Here is an 18,311-nt window from a genome sequence, read left to right as displayed (position 1 = left end):
AGTCTGACACCCCACTTGCAATGAATAATAGAAAAAGGGTTCGTTATGCTAAAAGTGACGATCATGACAAAGTGATGATTGAATGGGGCAGACAGCGTCGCAGCAAGGGCGCGCCATTGACGGGTCCAATGCTAATGGCTCAAGACAAAATATTTCATGAAAAATGAACACTTAAAAACTGAGTGCACATATTCAAACAAATTTACAACGCTGATGAAACTGGTCTTTTCTGGCAATATGTACCACAAAATACCTTGGCAAACTCTACAGAAAACATATCAACTGGTGTCAAAGATTCCAAAGCGAGACTTAACAATTTTAGCATGCGCAAATGCTGTAGGAACATACAAGTGCAAACTTTCCGTAATCGGAAAACATGCATGACCTCGAGCATTTAAAGGAGTAACGATTTTCCCTGTTATATGTCGCGCAAATAAAAGAGCATGGATGACACAAGCGTTGATGAATGATTGGTTTGAAAATCATTTTATACCCAGAGTTCGGCGACATTTGAATTTGGTTGGTTTACCAGATGAGTCAAAAATAGTCCTGATTGTTGACAACCGTTCGGCGCATACTTCTAGTGAAAGATAATGTATCCATATTATTCTTCCCTCTAAATTGTACATCTATCATTCAGCTTATGGATATGGGAATAGTGCACATGCTGAAATGCAAATATAAAATAGCATTTTAAAAATCTATGTTAAATTTCTTGAACAATGGAAAGATTATTCAAGACTTTTTGAAATTTTTTAGCATAAAATCTGCTGTGTGGAGCATCGCAAGATCGTGGGAGGATTACCAGATGGCAAAATCTGTAGTATGGTTCTAGATCCAGAAAATACCACTTCTGATAGTGAAGAAAATGACAGAGAGGTTATTGAAAACAAAAAAATTTCGATTGGCAAGTTAGTTGGTATTCTCGACACAGCAATTACAGCACTTGAACAGTGTAACTTTGTAACTGAACAAGAAATTATGTCTGTTTATAGAATTAAAGAGAAAGTATTAGCACAAAAAACGAAGCAACTTAAACAACTTACATTGAAAGAAATGTTTAATAAAGTAAACAAATAAATATGAAGCTTTTTTTTTTTATTTGTAAATTTTGATACTCTTTAGATCATAATTGCTCTTTATTTCATAAATTACGGTTTCATATTTTTAATCGTATAATTTCTGCATGACATCTTAACAGATTTAAATTGACAATCTATAATTCAGAAAAACCCCTAATCTGAAATTGCCGAAGTTCCGACGAGTCCGGATTACGGGCTTTGTACTGTACCAATTTAGCTGCTTTTTTAATTGCTTAAAAAATACCTGTTATGGTGTATTCTGTTTCACTATTTGTAGTAAGCACAGTATAAGAAGCTTGTTTGTGTTTGCGATAATATATTCGATGACCTGTTATTACACCCCGTGTCTTTTCCATTGGTAATTCACTCCACTGGACATGAAGTGTTGTTGGACTGATGCTGGATAGTGTTATTTTGGGAGCAACAGTAGGAACTAAAAAAAAAAAAAAAAAAAAAAATTAAACATTTTATACACACACACACACATAAAAGAATAAATACAAAGCAGTTCAAAACATAATAAAATTGCACGCTGCTGCGCAGGGAGAGGTAATAACAAAGCATAACAAAATTACATTTCAAATTCATCACATATTCAGTCTGGAATAAACTGCATGTAAAAAAAAAAAAAAAAAAAAAACTACCCTACATAAGCACAGTAACAAACTGCAAGAAAGAGGGATGTAAAATATGGCAAATATGAAATTTACATATTTCGTTGAATTGTCATCTGGGGTTGGTGCAGTAAAAGACATAATTAAAAAAACAGCCGGTTTCTGAACCAACAGGGGGGTTAGACTGATAATGACAGATTACTTTACTTTTACTGTTTTTATAAGATTATTTTAAATTTTATTTTGAGCCTTTGTCAGTTCAGAAACAGGCTGTTTTATTTATTTATTTACTTCCTTTTGTTGCACCAATCCCCAGATGCTCATGCAGTGACAGATGTAAATTTGATATGTAATTTTTGGTTTTGGCATATTTTGCCCCTTATTTCTTGCAGTTTGTCACTATTCTTCAAGTCTTTTGGTTTTTGAATGTGAATATGTGATCAATTTTAACATATTTTTTATTTTATTATACAATATATACATTTTAATTTTTGCTGAAAAATAATTTATTTTGCTGAATATGTATCTATGAACAAGTATTTGGACATATTTTCATTCAAGTAATTTTAATCAAAATCAAAAGAAAAATTATGGATGTTAAATAACAAATAAAACCTAAACTAAGAATTACTCATTAGAAAATGTCTAAAATACAGTTTATTCAATTTTATATATATATATATATATAGTAAGTGCAACACAACCACCGGAGGGTCTCACCGACACGGCAGCAGCGAGAGTGAGGTGAAAGAGGAGTATGACATATGGACAATCTTCTATTCCACGCGAAGGTGCTTGAATAATGAACTGTGCAATAGTCAAAGATGTCTGTTTTTTCCTTGGATACTTGTTTGGAATTTTTGTCCCACTTGAGGCTCCAATTTGACGTTTTTTTCCTTTCTTGTTGATGATATTACCTATTGACGCTTTAGATATCACAAAACCATGATTCACACATCATTTTTGGGTAACGGAGTATGCGTATTTCTTTTCGGAAAGAGCGTAAATGTAGCCTTTGAACCACTGCTTTGTTAAATTCGGCATTTTGAATAAAAACAAAACTTTCAAGCCGCAGACGATAATTTTGACTTTTAAAAACATAGTACAATTGCAATTACTTCTTTTACAGCAAATGATTTTTTATTACCGCTTATCAAAATCGTCTAAAAAATGTGCGAACAGCCTCTGTATTTAATTCAATTTGTAACTTCTTCTGTTATTTTTATTAAATGTTTTGTGGTGTGGAAATTGTTGTTCGCGCCTTATGTAAATTTTGTTTTTGTTCCCTGCAAGAGGGCGCCTGCGAGCGCCGAGCTACCTGTATATCTATTGTATGAACTTGTTCTTCACACAGTCTAATAAACGCAATAACGAACGTTTGTGTCTACTTTCCATCTGCTAACATGGTCCGTCGAGCCGGAGCATTTCTTTGGATGATGTGTCAAGACAATTTTTAACGTTCTGGTATAGGAGGACATTTCGTGCAGGGAAAACGGATTTATATTTTGTCTAGATTGTGAAAACAGCAGCAGGAATATGGAATCAATTTTAAAGCAAAAGCGAATTATTAAGGGTAAGTTGACTCGTTTAATTTCACAAGTAAATGGTTTACAAAATCAAGAAAATTCTTTTTCTGCCATTGAAGTGTACGAAAATGATGTTGGTGCATTAAGTGTTGAAGTGAACTGTTTAAACGATAACATTCTTGGTACTTGTTCTGACGCAGAGTTTAGTAAATATGAAATAGAAATGCATGAACTATTTTCCAAATTAGATGTATTAAAAATTACTTTAAAGGAAGAATCAAGAAAACTTAGTAATTCAGGCAAAGATATAATAAATGCTAATGCAGACGGCTTGAAACTTCCTCGCGTGGAATTGCCAGTGTTTACTTCTAATTATGTTGACTGGATATCATTTAGGGATTTATTTCTGGCCAGTGTTGGAAATAATAGTACATTAAGTGACAGTCAAAAATTGCAATATCTTAAGCTTTCTGTGAAAGGTGAAGCTGCTGTTTTACTACAATCAGTTCAAATTTCAAACGCGAATTATGAAAAGGCATGGGAAGCGCTTACTGAACGTTATGAAAACGAATTAGAAATAATAAACGCAGCATTAAATAAATTAACTTCACAGCCTGTTCTAAAACATGAATCAGCTTCAGGTTTGTGGAGATTAATTGATATAACACAACAGTGTATTGATACATTAAAAATCCTTAAACAGCCGGTAGAGCATTGGGATACTATGATTATTTTTCTGTTAAAAGGAAAACTTGATCATGAAACGCTAAAAGAGTGGAGGATGGAGCATTCGAACAAGAAAATTTCTGCTTTCGCTAAATTCAAGTGTTTTATTTTAAACAGAGCGAATGCTATTGCCTCTTTGGAGAAGTGCCAGAGGGAGATGGCAGTTTTGCCTTCTGAAATTAAAACTTGTGGTTCAGGTAGCAGATATGCTTTTTCGTCCCAACTTGTAGCTAATGTGTGCGTTCATTGTAGTAAGAGTAATTCTCATTCTCAGTTATTTAAATGTGATAGTTTTTTAGAACTCCCTATCAAAGAAAAATGGGATATTATTAAAAGGAATAAGTTGTGTGCTAATTGTTTGAAAGATAGTAAAACGCATCCCATTTTTAAATGTCGTGCAGGAATGTGTAAATATTGTTCAAAGCCACATAATACAGTGTTATGTTCGAAAAATTCAAATGATGAAAAATGTCATATACCCATGGAACACGGAACTTCTGCTATTAGTAGCAATAACGCCACGGTGCCTGTTGCGCAAGCAGTTTTATTGCCTACTGCGATTGTTTATGTTAAAGATATTAATGGCAATTTACAAAAATGCAGGATGCTAATTGATTCAGGTAGCCAGGGCTCATTTATTCGAGAGCACTGTGTAAATTTACTGCAGTTAAAGCGCACTAGTGCAAACATAAGTGTAAATGGCCTGAGCTCGCAAAAAATTGGAAAGGTTTCAGGTTCAGTTCAATTACAAGTAACATCTCCATTTTATAAAAACGCAAGCATTTCAGTTAATGCATTAATTATACTCAAGATCACGTGTGACCTCCCTCAATATCAAGTTGATAGATCTGTTTTGACATCTTTCAAACATTTGTGGTTGGCAGATACAAATTGTTTCCAGCCTGGCCCAATAGATATTCTTTTGGGCGCAGATGTATTTTGCGAGATAATGCTTCATGGATGTTTAACTGTTCCGGGTCATTCGTTAACAGCCTTGGAATCAATATTCGGTATCGGAAAGACTAAAAGTGTATCGCAGACAATTGTATCGAATCATGCTAGTTGTACCAATGTTCAGCTCCAGCTTGAAAAATTTTGGAAATTGGAAGAAATTTCGGAGATAAAGCATTACACAGAAGAGGAAATTGAATGTGAAAATCATTTCAAGCGGAATTTTTCTCGTGATTCAACAGGTAGATTTGTTGTTAAGTTTCCATTTCGTAGATCGGGAAATGAACTTGGGTCATCAAGGGATGTTGCTGTACATCGTTTACAAAGCACTGAACGTCAATTTGTTAAGAATAAATCTCTTTCCAGTTAATATCACAAATTTATGGAGGACTATCAACAACTTGGTCATATGGAATTGATTCCAGAAAATGAAATTGATGTTCCAGCTAATTCTAGTTTTTACCTTCCGCACCATTCAGTTCCGGATAAAAATGGTGATAAATTTCGAGTCGTATTTGATGGTTCTGCAAAATCTTCTAGCGGTATTTCTCTTAATGAGAAACTGTATAATTTATTTCCTTTTCAGCAAGCATTATCTGCACCACTACTGAATGATTCTGTGCCAGAGCAAAGATGTGCTTTACAGTCTACAACTGCTGCCAGTCACTTGACAGACGCTCATGATTTATTTTATAAATATTCCTCTCTCACTAAACTTAAACGTGTTGTAGCATTATGTCTGAGGTTTGTAAATAACTGTAAAAATTCAGAAGATCATGTAAGTGGATTTCTAAAAACAAGTGAATTAACTAAAGCTATGCATGTGTTAATTAAATTAATGCAATATGTTGAATTTAAGAATGAAATTAACACTTTAGGCAGAAATCAATCATTATCTGGTACAAGCAAAATTTTATCTTTAAATCCATTTTTAGATAATTTAGGTATTCTCAGGGTGGGCGGTCGCTTGCGACATGCAAACCTTGCATATGGTTTTAGGCATCCAATTTTGCTTCCAAAGAAGCATATTTTAACTCATCTCATTGTTAGACATTACCATGAAAGACTTTTGCATGCAGGTCCACAACTGATGCAATCTTGCATTCAAGAACAATATTGGATCATAAATGGTAGAGCTGTTATCAGAGATTTAGTTAGGAAATGTATAAAGTGTTGCAAAATTAGAGCATCTGTCACTAATCAATTGATGAGCGATTTGCCGTCTAGTTGCGTTTCGCCTGCTCCTGCGTTTTTGCGCTGTGGAGTGGATTACGCAGGTCCTTTTCAAATTAAAGCAAATAAGGGTCGAGGCTCTAAGTCATTCAAGGCATATATAGCTCTATTTGTTTGTTTTACGACAAGAGCTATTCACCTAGAATTGGTGACTGATCTTTCAGCAGATGCTTTTATTGCAGCTCTTAAGAGGTTCATTTCCCGCAGAGGCAAAAGCAGTGATATATATAGCGATTGTGGTTCCAATTTTGTTGGAGCAAAACGCAAACTGATGGAATTTGAAAGGCTTGCTAGGTCTACAACTTATAACCAAAATGTTAGCAGATATTTGGTTGATAATGGCATCTAAACGTTCCAGGTGCGCCACATATGGGTGGACTCTGGGAAGCTGGCATAAAATCAACAAAATACCATTTAAAACGAGTAGTTGGTGAGGCATGATTGACATGTGAAGAATTTGAAACATTTCTCACACAAATAAAAGCTTGTCTTAATTCGCGACCTTTAACAAGTTTGTCTAATGATCCAAATGACTTGTCAGCATTAACGCCTGGTCATTTTCTTATTGGTAGATCATTAACAAGCATTCCTGAACCAAATTACATTGAAGTTTCCCATCTCACTAGATGGCAACATATTCAAAAAATGGTTCAACAATTTTGGAAGCGTTGGCACAAAGAATATCTGTGTCGATTACAACAAAGACCAAAATGGCTTTTGCCAACTAAAAATCTTCAGGTTAATGATCTGTGTCTCATAAAGGAGGATAACTTACTTCCAACTAAATGGAAAATGGGTAGAATTACTCAGTTACATCCTGGTCTTGATAGTGTTGTTAGGGTTGTGACTATTAAGACTTCAGATGGCATGGTTAAAAGAAATATTACAAAATTGTGTCCATTACCAATTTGAGTTTAATTCATGTATTATAAATTAAGTATTATATCATGATTTTAATATTGTATTGTGTTTTAAATTTACTGAATTTTAACCACTAAATGTTGAAATAGTATTTCAAGGTGGGCGGCATGTTCGCGCCTTATGTAAATTTTGTTTTTGTTCCCTGCAAGAGGGCGCCTGCGAGCGCCGAACTACCTGTATATCTATTGTACGAACTTGTTCTTCACACAGTCTAATAAACGCAATAATGAACGTTTATGTCTACTTTCCATCCGCTAACAATTGTTGGAATTGTTTTTTTAGCATCTTCAACTCCCCTACTACATATATATATACATAAGGTATGTCTGTTAAATTCCAGAACTGGGGCTAATACAATGGAATGACTAATAAAAAACAAACATATGTTTAATAGTCCTCAAAACAATCACCTTCGTCAGTCACACACTTTTGTACACGGCAGTACAAATTCAAAATAATCACCTTCGTTAGTCACACACTTTTTTACACGACAGTACAAATTCTGGAAACATGCTTCATAGTCCTCTGAAGATATGCTTCAACGTTGAGCAATTACGTTTTTCTTTATGTCCTCTACGTCCTGAAATCAATGCCCTTTCAGAGCAGGCTTAAGTTTTGGGAACAAGTAAAAGTCAAGAGGTGACAAATCAGGAGAATATGGATGATTAACTTCTATAATGCCATGTTTTTTAAAAAACCCTTCACATTGAGAGTACATTAGCAGTAGGAGACAGCTGCCTTTATCCATATTTGGTCACACACTGTGTATTTGTTTAACTAACCTATGCAAAACAGCTTTGTAGTACTCTTTGTTGACAGTTTGATTAGGTGGCACAAACTCAAGATGGATCAGTCTATGTGCATTAAAGAAAGCGATCAACAGGACTTTCACTTTCGACTTTTGGAAACTGAAGTTTTTCTGTTTTGGAGAAGATGGCGATCTCCATTCAGCACTCTTTTTTTTTATCTCAATTCAGCACACAATTTTTGTTATGGGACAGTACTCGTAACACCAGGATTTGCCGCCTGTCATGATCGATTGCAGAAACGACGGATCTTGGTCAGCTGCATTAAGTGCCCACAAAATTCCATTCTGCATTGCTTCTGATCATCTGTCGAAAAATTTGGCACAAACCGGGAACAAATCTTTCTCTTTCCTAAATTCTCCCTCTATACCTTGCGCACCATGTCCTTGCCCATATTTAACTCGATGCAAGCATCTAAAGGATCTTTCGGCGATCTACAATCACCAAAGAGCGGACTTTCGTGACCTTATTTTCTGTTCGTTTTGTGATGGGACGACACTGCTCTGGTCATTATCCGGGACATAGCACAATCTTCATATGAAATTTTCAGTAACTCTTAGGTTTCACTCGCCGTCTTCTCATTTTTGAAACATAACTTGCCATTCACTCTTTGCTTCATCATCGACTGTGACACATGCTTTAATGCACCATCTGCGTTTACCTTCTTCAAATCGGAAATGCTGACACAATCACTGAGCATTTGTTCCATCTTTGCACCTCATTGATTACGTTATCATATCTGCATGATGACACGTTCCTACACATTTTCATTCATTAACTACATGTATAGTCCTGCAATTTAATAGACACACCTTGTACATATATGCAATGAAGCAAACTAAGCTGTAATGGCGTTAAAAAGTATATGGCACAGAATGCTGAAAAGTTGATCCAATATGATGAAGCAACTTGGCAGTAGAGGCAGATTAAATACTCATCTTTTATCTTAGGCAGATTAAATACTTAAAGCATGTTGTGACCACAAACAACTTGGCACTCTAATTCATGTCATTTCAAAGCATTTACATTTTTGATAGCTTTGCAGTAAGAAGAGAACGGCAAGCAGCAGTCTATCAAAGTAGAATGCAAGCGACTTGTATTTAGAATAATAATAAACAGCATAATTTCAGTAAAATTTCTTCAGTGATGTTAAATGGAATGAAAGTTATGAACTTTGCTGTGACTGCATACAATGATTAATGGATGCATTAAAAGTTTGTAATATTGTGTGAATTTTTTTTAAATGGCCTTCCCTAAACAAGTATCATTATGAAGATTTTAAACTTTAACTGTGACAGTTTTATTCCAAATTTGATTCTTGCTCTTAATCATCTTTCTTTTTTAGCATTTTTTTAACTTAAAATAATTATTGTAGACTAATGTTAAATTCTGTTTGCTAAATTTCTAACATATCTTAAGTATACAAGTTATTCATCTTAACTTTTGTTTTAATTTTTGTATATTTATTTAATATTATTATTTATTTTTTTATTATAAGTATATACTCTAAAGGAATTTTTATGGCCATAAAACTAAATGAAAACTTTGATTTTTTTCATACAACACTAGAAACTAGTTACCTTGTGTAAGGAACAGAGGCTTTTAGTAATTATATTCCAGCATCCCATATCCATCAGCAAGTAGTTATGCTGATTTGCTTGAAAGGACTGCTTCTCATTGAAATTGTAAATATTACACAAAATTTCCCTTCTTCTGCTGACACTCTAATGCTTTTACCTCAAAAGGCTTTTCCGTTGCCAAACCTTTTTCTCATTGAAGAGGGGGATATAAAATTTGAAAGACATTTAATTAGCAATAAACCTTTAAATTTATAATTTTCAATTAAAATACAATCCCTTTAAGAAATCTGTATTTTCCCTGTTTTCCGTAGTAACTACAATCCAAAAACTCTTGCCCAACTGCTGTGAAGGATTAAAACAAAACACTCTAGATATTATAAATACTATTTCAACTATTATGCATTCTCTTTTGTTGCATATGATTGCTAGCTAAAGGATGCTGCTGCTTAATTTTCACAGCACCCATTCAGTGGCAAGATTAAAGTACAGGCACACACTTTGTGGCTGCCTTTAACTCTGCAATTGCTTTTAATTTAGATCCAAAAGGCATATCTCTTACAAAAGGTTTCCCCCCGCATGAATTTGGAAAGATAACATCTCTAGATCATGTTCAGCCATACCTCTTTGCCTTTTGTTCCACCATTTAAGAGAGCCCCACAATCTTTCCAGATTTTAGGTGTGAGCACCTTGGATCAACAAAATTAAATGCGTGATTTACAGCTAAATGGCTGTAACCAGCATCATCTGTTTTACAGGCTCGCCAACAATCTGAATGTATTGTCCATCCTTCCACTATATGTTTTACAGTCGTTAATATCAGTGTGCTTGCTTCCCTATTTAGAATTTAAACAAGAAAGCACTTGCTACTTTAACAGCATAACCCAGGGAATATACACTGTTGTGGAAGTAACCGGCCAGCATTATTTTTTCATCGCACAAACAAAACTCTCGTCAATTCCAGCTATTTTTGCAAGGCCACCTATTCCCCCTTTATGTTGTCCAAGTAGACCTAGCGAACAAACCTCTTATAAAAGTGTTCCAGTCAATCATGGTATTTCAACTGATGTTGAGTTGTTTACTGTACCACTTAAAGTGATGATAATTCCTCTATCCAACAGCGGAAGAAAATGCAGCAGTGTTAAGAATGGTATTCTGAAATCACTAAATCAGCTGTTAAACTGAATGCTTATTTTATTTATTTATTTATTTATTTATTTGCAACTTTTCACAATGTACCTCCACATGCTTTCATTTACATACAGTTTCATTTTGTGGCCATTTACACATCTCAGATTTGCGAGGTAAAGTATATTTTCCTTGGAAAACAATGCGGCAGTTACTTACTCCTTTGTAAATTAAAAATTATGAATATTTCTTCACAATGTTTACAATGAAAAAAGGCTATTACAATACTGCATTGTTACATTTGGCAAATGGAAGTAAATTAAAAAAAGAAACTATTTTGATATCAAGTGGTTACACACATTCATGAAAGAAAAATTTTTTACATAATTTGGCAAATTACCATGGGGTTATGTAAATCAAGTAGCACCACTGCTTTTATTTCATTTTCAAAAATGTAATGCATAATAATCAAAACAGTGTGGTGCAGAAATGGTTCCCAGTGTTTTGAGTCATGTCCTGAGATATGCCTGAATAGAGTAATCAAGAGATATGTTTGGATTATTAAACAATTTTCTAGTTCTTCAAAAGTCCCCATCAACTTCTATTACGTGATCAGAATTAAAACTCAATACACTTAGGATTTCAAAATAATTGGTGCCTTCCCTAGTCAAACACTCATCTAAAATCAAATTATCTGCAACGAACTACATTATTTACACACACACACACATATAATTTTCAGTACTTGGGCAGTCAAGCACCCATATAATGCCAACAGTTTGCTGCTGCCTTTTGGTGATGGAATATACTTTTATGTCAGCATATTTATCAAACAGGACTTTTTGACTTCCGATCTAGCTACCCACATAGCCAACTACTCAAAATCACATCAAACATATTGCTATTGTCAACAGCTTTTCCGTATCACCTCACGAACTTCGCAAAGGCAACTGATGTTTCTTGAACCGATTCCCAGACCTTATTCTTCGTTAATATTACACTTCCATCATGCATAGTTCCACTGAGAACTAAAATACTCCAATGCCTTAGCAAAATATCACATGCTTTGAAAAAATTAATTGTGTCAGATCCATTTCCTAGTAAATCTAGTACACGCAACAAGCAAAATGCAATAAAAATTAACACAAAATGAATACAAGGCATCCTCTGAATGTTTTCTGCAAAAAGATTATGCCTCTAAAAAATTACACAATACACATATACATATGCATTGGTCAGGCTGATGATCGGGGAAAAAACAATTTCCACAGTCTCTCAGCAACTCCCACCTCTCCCAAAAAAAAGAGATGAACAACAAGATTACTCCCACCCATACACACACAAAGGAAAAATTCGTACCCTTCTAGAAGAATCTGGAACAATCAAGAACTGCACCACTGAAAGCAGATTCAAAGGGAGCCCATTAATAGCAGTGTATTGAAGGGAGCCAGCAAATACACCAAATACAAAATTTCCTGAATATCAAATCAATATACCGTAAGTCATACCTCATCAATTTTCTACACATGGATTATGAAAGAGTACAGAATAATTTTTGGAGAATTCCACTGCTTCAACAACTTTGAAAGTTCTGGCAAAAATACGTAATTTTTTATGCAGAAAAATTTTCTGTATGGCTTAGAATGAATTTAAAAAGCTTAATGCTCTCTCTCTCTTTTTTTATTTTATTTTAACCTGATCTTAATTATTATAGAGGAGGAAGGCTCTACTGATAAAAAAGGCATTGCTAAAAAAATTTCTTTCATTCAGCATTTCCTAAATAAAGTATAAAAAAACTCAGAGCATGCAGAGAAAGATTAATGATGACTATACATTCTCAGACCACACTATTTTAGACTACACAGTCCATTACATAACTAAACAGAAGCCTGATCAAAAGTGATGATAAAGGTGATGTGCAAGGTTGAGCTATTGTAAAATGTAAAAATAAATTGTTAGGGATTACCAAATTCACATGACAGTCTGCCAAGCAAAATTCTAGACTGGATCATCACTTGTGACGAAAAGTGGGTTTACTTCAACACCATAGGCTGAAAAAAAAAAGGGGGGTTGGTCTGTACCTGGCAAGCTCGTTGGGAGCATTGCAAAGTGCAGTTTGTCTAACAAAAAGATCATGCTTTGTATCTGGTGGGATTGCCATAATATTATCCACAAAGGATATCTGTAAAAAGGTAAAACCCTTGACAGTAAGGTGTACAGCGAGATGCTACTTTATGTACACGCTGCTGTCAAGGAAAAACGTTGAACTGAGTTCCAGCATAAAAAGGAAATGTTCCATTAAGATAATGCAAGTCCACATGTGTCTACCTTCACCAGCAGTACTCTCTACACAGACTAGAAATGGATTTTTTTGCCAAATACTCCATATAGACCCAACATCGCTCCTTCATACTTCTACCTTTTTTCACATTTGCAGCTACATCTTGCTGGTGCCATCTTTCATTCTGCACAGAACGTCCGAAATGAGGTTGATCTGTTTTTGGACTCATGGCCACTAAGTTTCTGGTCGAGGGCTTTGAAAGACTACCAAAATTTTGGCAGAAAATAATAGATTTGGCTGGAGATTGCTACCTGCATTAAAGGTACTGTTTTCAGGTTTTCCCCCTAACTTTATTAAGAACGTTTTATGGTGAAATATTTTTGTTACAAGAAGATATTAATATTCCTACTGTTTATTATATTCACTTAACATAATTTTCCTAATGCATATTAGCTGATAGATTGCTTAAATATTAAACGAGGCATTACTATTAGTCCAAGATTATAGATATAATTGTTCTGATCCACATTAATTTCCTTCTATGTTTCAAAGAAATACTATATATTGTGCATAAATCTTCTTATCAAATGAAATTGTTCATAATTACCATCTTCTCCAGTCATTTGTACTATAGGTTGTGATGGTTCACTTGCACTTTTGTTGTTGTAGGCTCTAACATAAAATGTATAATTGGTATATGGCTTCAGTCGTTCAATAACAAGACTTGTATTTACAGCCACAGCATCTTGTTCTAAGCCCCCTGAAAAAAGAAGCAATGTAATAAAATATTTTAACAATTTCATAACACACACAAACAGACTAATTTTAAATGCATCTGTAGCCACTCCACTAATTTTAGACAATGTGGATGATAATAACATGGATGAGGTCTCAAAGGGCATTTTTATAACATTTCCTGAAAACTTCTTACACAGCTATAATATTAGATTGCAATCCGTTCTAAGAGAAAAATTCTATGAACATTCATTAAAAGAACATGAATATAACTGTTGTTAAAACTAAAATGATTTCAGCCCAAAGGCAAATTAGTTTTACTTGGAATTAAGCAAACTACATTAATTACAGCCCTAATTCCCTTACATTTTTATTGCCTTTATGTACAGTTGGATGCCACTTTTTTATTTCCTTTATAACAAGGTAAATGCCACTTTATTTCCTTTATAAAATAAGCTGGGTATTAGCCAAATTAACTTAAAAGAAAAGAGAAAAAAAAAAAAAAAAAAAAAAAAAAAAACTGCATATTTCGTACACATAAATTGTTTAGACTCCCCCCCTTAAAAATAACTCGATTATCTTGACTTCCTTGAGCGGAATATTAAATTATACGCATTTTTTCAGCATTTCATTTAAACTTATTGGAATGATTAAATCTACTTCGCCGACAGCACATAAACCACAATAGAATAAATGCATTCTTTAAAATTCACTCTAGTATTTGTTTACCATAGCGACACTCTGGCTCTACATTCATTTAACAGTATTATATTTCGTTCATATTATAACTCATAATGCACAAAATTTATATCATTTAAAGAATAGAATTATCTAATCGTTGCTACATGTTCTATTCAAATACTATAATAAAGCTATAATGATGTATAAAAGAAATTAAGCAAATAAAACAAAAAAGAAACAGTTTTTCACAGACAATTGAGTATTTCTCATTCAATTAATTCAGTTCTCACTTCGCGAGAAGGCAAAAATACATAAAAACTCAAAATATCTATATTAAAAATTTCGAAGTAAATCTTAAACACTTATTTCCTCGAAAAAATTCCAAAAAGAATTAAGCATGATTTAATTGGCAATAATAAATGAATGCCTTATCTTTGTTATTGCAAAGCTAAGTTTCTCTAGATTGCCAACAAATCCACTAGTTTCCTGTTTCAAATGTAAACATCAACGGACGCCATTAAAAAAAGGCTTAGCGACACTTAGACAACTTTAAAATTGTTGATAATTCTAAAAATATTGCATACAGATTTACTACAGGCATAAAAACCTTAACCGGAAGATAAAAACAACATAATTCAATCATTTTCAAAGCAAAAAATGTACAATTTACAAACACATAAGCTGAAACTGAGATCACTGAGCCGGGTAACAGAGTGGATATATATATAAATATATTTATACACATTTGGTGCAGCCGATTGCAACAAAAATACGAGGTGCACATCTACATGTTATAGCAGTCCTATATACAAAATTTCAACGTTCTGAGGCTACTCGTTTTTGAGTTATGCGTACGTACGCACGCACGTACATACGTTCGTACAGACGTCACGAAAAATTCTCTTCAGAATTAATTTTAAAGCCGTTTTATAATTTTTTTTGAGGAAACGAGTCTTTTATTCTGTCCTTACGTACAGGTATCGTGCAAAAACTTCATTAAATTGCATTCAATAGTGGTCAAAATGGATATTTTCGTTGAAATATGCTGCCTGAAACTTTTCGCGATTACAATACTTCCTTTTTACTTCATACAAGGAAGTAAAAATGAAAAGTAAAAAATAAATAAATAAATGTATACCTACCACTTAAATTACTTTCAGAGTAATTCTTAAACAAAAGGAAATATATATATATATACAGTACACTCCCGATTATCAGGGGAATTGGGTGGCGCTGCTGCCGTGGATAATAAAAATCACGGATAATCCAAAAAAAGCTAAAAACAGGTATAGCAAAAGAGGAAACAGTCATTCCATCTTTGCAAAATTGTTTTATGTATAAACAGCAGGGAATGTTTAACTAACGCTTAATATTTTAGTATATCACTCAAAACTAACCTAAAATGCATCTTGTTAATGAAAACAGAAAAGTGCTTTGTACCCAGTCATTTGTGTTTGCTTCTTGCTTTGGAAGCATTTTCTATTCATCCGAGATTGTATTTTTCGCAGCATAAGTTTCTCGGCCAACTCCGCGTCGTCTTGTTTTTCTGAATAGCTCAGCAGTCCATCGACTTGTTGCAAAGCCGCTTCGTGAGTCTTCAAATTCTTCACAGTGGGCTCTTATTCGCCTTCACTTCGCTGTCCTTCATTCTCGGTCTCTCCCCTTGCTTTCTTTACAATTTCGTCATCTGTCAAGCGTTCGAAGCCAGGTTCGTTGACGTCACACTCCAACCACTCGTTAATGTTTTCAGCATCGACGTTCTCACCACTCGGAACTGTTTTCACCATATCGGCAAGATTTGGCATAGGCGTGTCTACATCTTCATTCTCTTCCTCACAACTCAAAGGGGTTAGGTTGCTGCTGGCTTCAACATTAGGCATGAGTTTTCTCCATGATTTTAAGAGGGTTGACAGTTTCACTGAATCCCATGCAGATGCAATATCATAGCTCCTGTCCAAGATTGTGTAGTGTTCTCAAAACTCTTTCAGATGATAACTTTCTTCAATTTTGGTCATTAGCAGCTTGGTTTGGTATGTTCTCTTCATTGCTGCAATGACTCCTTTGTCCATGGGTTGGATTAGCGCAGTAATGTTTGGGAGGAGAAGCTTTGCAAAAATTTGTCCATCAGAAGACTAGCACGCTTGTTGCTGGGTGAGAAGGTGCGTTGTCGATCAATAGCACAGCTTTTTCAGGCAGGTTTTTCGATTTAAGATGTTTATACACTTGAAGAACAAAGATTTTTTTTGGACCATTCTTGAAAAATGTTTCGGTTCATCCATCCCCCCCTTTTTTTTTGGTTAAAGTAATCAACGGGCAAATTTTCTATCCTTGTGCCTTTGAAAGATCTCTCATTTTTTTTTTTTTTTTTTTACTTTCCAATGACAACAAGTCTAAGTTTATGTCCACCGGTAGCGTTACTGCAAGACATGATAGTGATCCTGTCCTTGCTGCTTTTATGACCCGCCGCTTTACTTTCACTTTCAAATACTAAAGTGCGAGTGGGAAGACATTTCCACAAAAGTCCCGATTCGTCAGCATTGTAAATTTGTTCAAAAGATAGCTCTTCTTTTAAAACAAATTCTTCAAATTCATGGCAGAAATCGTCGGCTGCTTGTTGGTCACCACTAAGTTCCTCCCCATGAAGTCCAATTTCTCGAATTCCATGTCGCTGCTTAAAACGAGTCAACCAGCGAGAAGACGCATCAAAATTTATTTTCAGGCCTAACAACTCAAAAAAGGTTTTTGCCTTCTCCGCAATGATAGCACCATTTACAGGAGTACCCTCTTTTTGAACTTGAGCTAACCAATCTCCCTCAATCGGGAGTCTACTGTATTCTGTTTACAAAGCCCCCCCCCAACAGAAAAAACGTCTGTGAATTTAATCCCTGGACAAAATCTGCCAATACATTCTGCACATGCAGCACTAGACTGACAAAGCTTAAAAAAGTGCTGGATCTGAAATTCCAGACTTGATGATAAGAAAATTCTTGTTTTTTAGGATGGTAATGCCCAAGTGCTTAAGTTGAATTTCTGGGTTTATTAACTGAAAATTTCTGATTTTAGCTTTCTTTAATATATTCCATGCAAATATTGGTGAAGAATAGAGATATATTCTTAAAAGTAGAATTTATAAAGGTATTTCTGGTATTAAAAAAAAAAAAAAAAAAAAAAGAAGAAATGCATTTAAGTTTGAAAGTAACACCTGAAAAATTGTGGGCAAATAAACCCTTGATACAAGCCATATAATTTTAAAATTAACTGCGACAATAAAAATGCCCTGTCTAGCTCATCAAAGTTTCATAGTTTTTCGCGTTTTCATTGCGGAAGCACTGTCCAATATTGATACAAAGTTCATCAGTTTGTCTTTTTCCTTTAGAATATCACGCACTGTTGTTTCCCCGATTCCATAATCCAATTCCATCTGCTGCCTTGTAGCGCCGTGTGCTACTTTGGAAATTAATTCTCGTTTTTACGCAATCATCAACACAACCTTCTTTCGTTTTCCTGACATTTTAAATCGATAACAAAAAAGAAAAAAAAAAAAAAAAAAAAAAAAAACCAAAAAGCACAAGTGTTGAACACAATAAAAGATAAGAAATTAACTCTGACCAGTTCGCAAACACTATCAGGCTTAAACTAACAATGGCAAGTGGGAGGAAGTGGACGTGTCAGTAAGATTAAGATGAGAGAGAGCGGTGGAGCGGGCACTGAAAGGGTGAGTAAAAAATCACTTACTCAACAGAGGGAAAGGTTCCGAGAAGGCCTCGGATATTTTTGCGATAAATAAGCACGATGTTAGTAAATTTAACGTTTCACTCGGTTTTGTGAACATTTTTATTTTCTTTGCTTTATGGTTGTAAAAAATAAAAAAAAAACTTTGTGCGGCAGGTGCGGATAATCGGGAGTCTACTGTATTCTGTTTACAAAGTCCCCCAACAGAAAAAACGTCTGTGAATTTAATCCCTGGACAAAATCTGCCAATACATTCTGCACATGCAGCACTGGACTGACAAAGCTTAAAAAAGTGCTGGATCTGAAATTCAGACTTGA

General features: G+C 34.5%; 1 protein-coding gene across 2 annotated transcripts in view; it reads right to left on the bottom strand.

Annotated features, from left to right (window-relative positions):
* Nucleotides 1-18,311, bottom strand: part of LOC118203146 (protogenin-like) — a 255,985-nt gene that overhangs the window by 36,053 nt on the left and 201,621 nt on the right. For both annotated transcript variants that reach the window (XM_085813493.1, XM_085813492.1), the window contains exons 10-11: nt 13,453-13,605; nt 1,327-1,515 (exon numbers count right to left, since the gene is read on the bottom strand). In XM_085813493.1, coding sequence (XP_085669619.1) covers nt 1,327-1,515; nt 13,453-13,605 — 342 coding nt within the window. The remainder of the gene's footprint in view (nt 1-1,326; nt 1,516-13,452; nt 13,606-18,311) is intronic.

This window comes from Stegodyphus dumicola, chromosome 3, assembly GCF_044657685.1.
Source record: "Stegodyphus dumicola isolate Sdum_Otavi_A_Nest chromosome 3, ASM4465768v1".
Taxonomy (NCBI): domain Eukaryota; kingdom Metazoa; phylum Arthropoda; class Arachnida; order Araneae; family Eresidae; genus Stegodyphus; species Stegodyphus dumicola.
The sequence above is the reverse complement of the archived record's forward strand: the minus strand, read 5'-3'. Positions and strand labels throughout refer to the sequence as shown.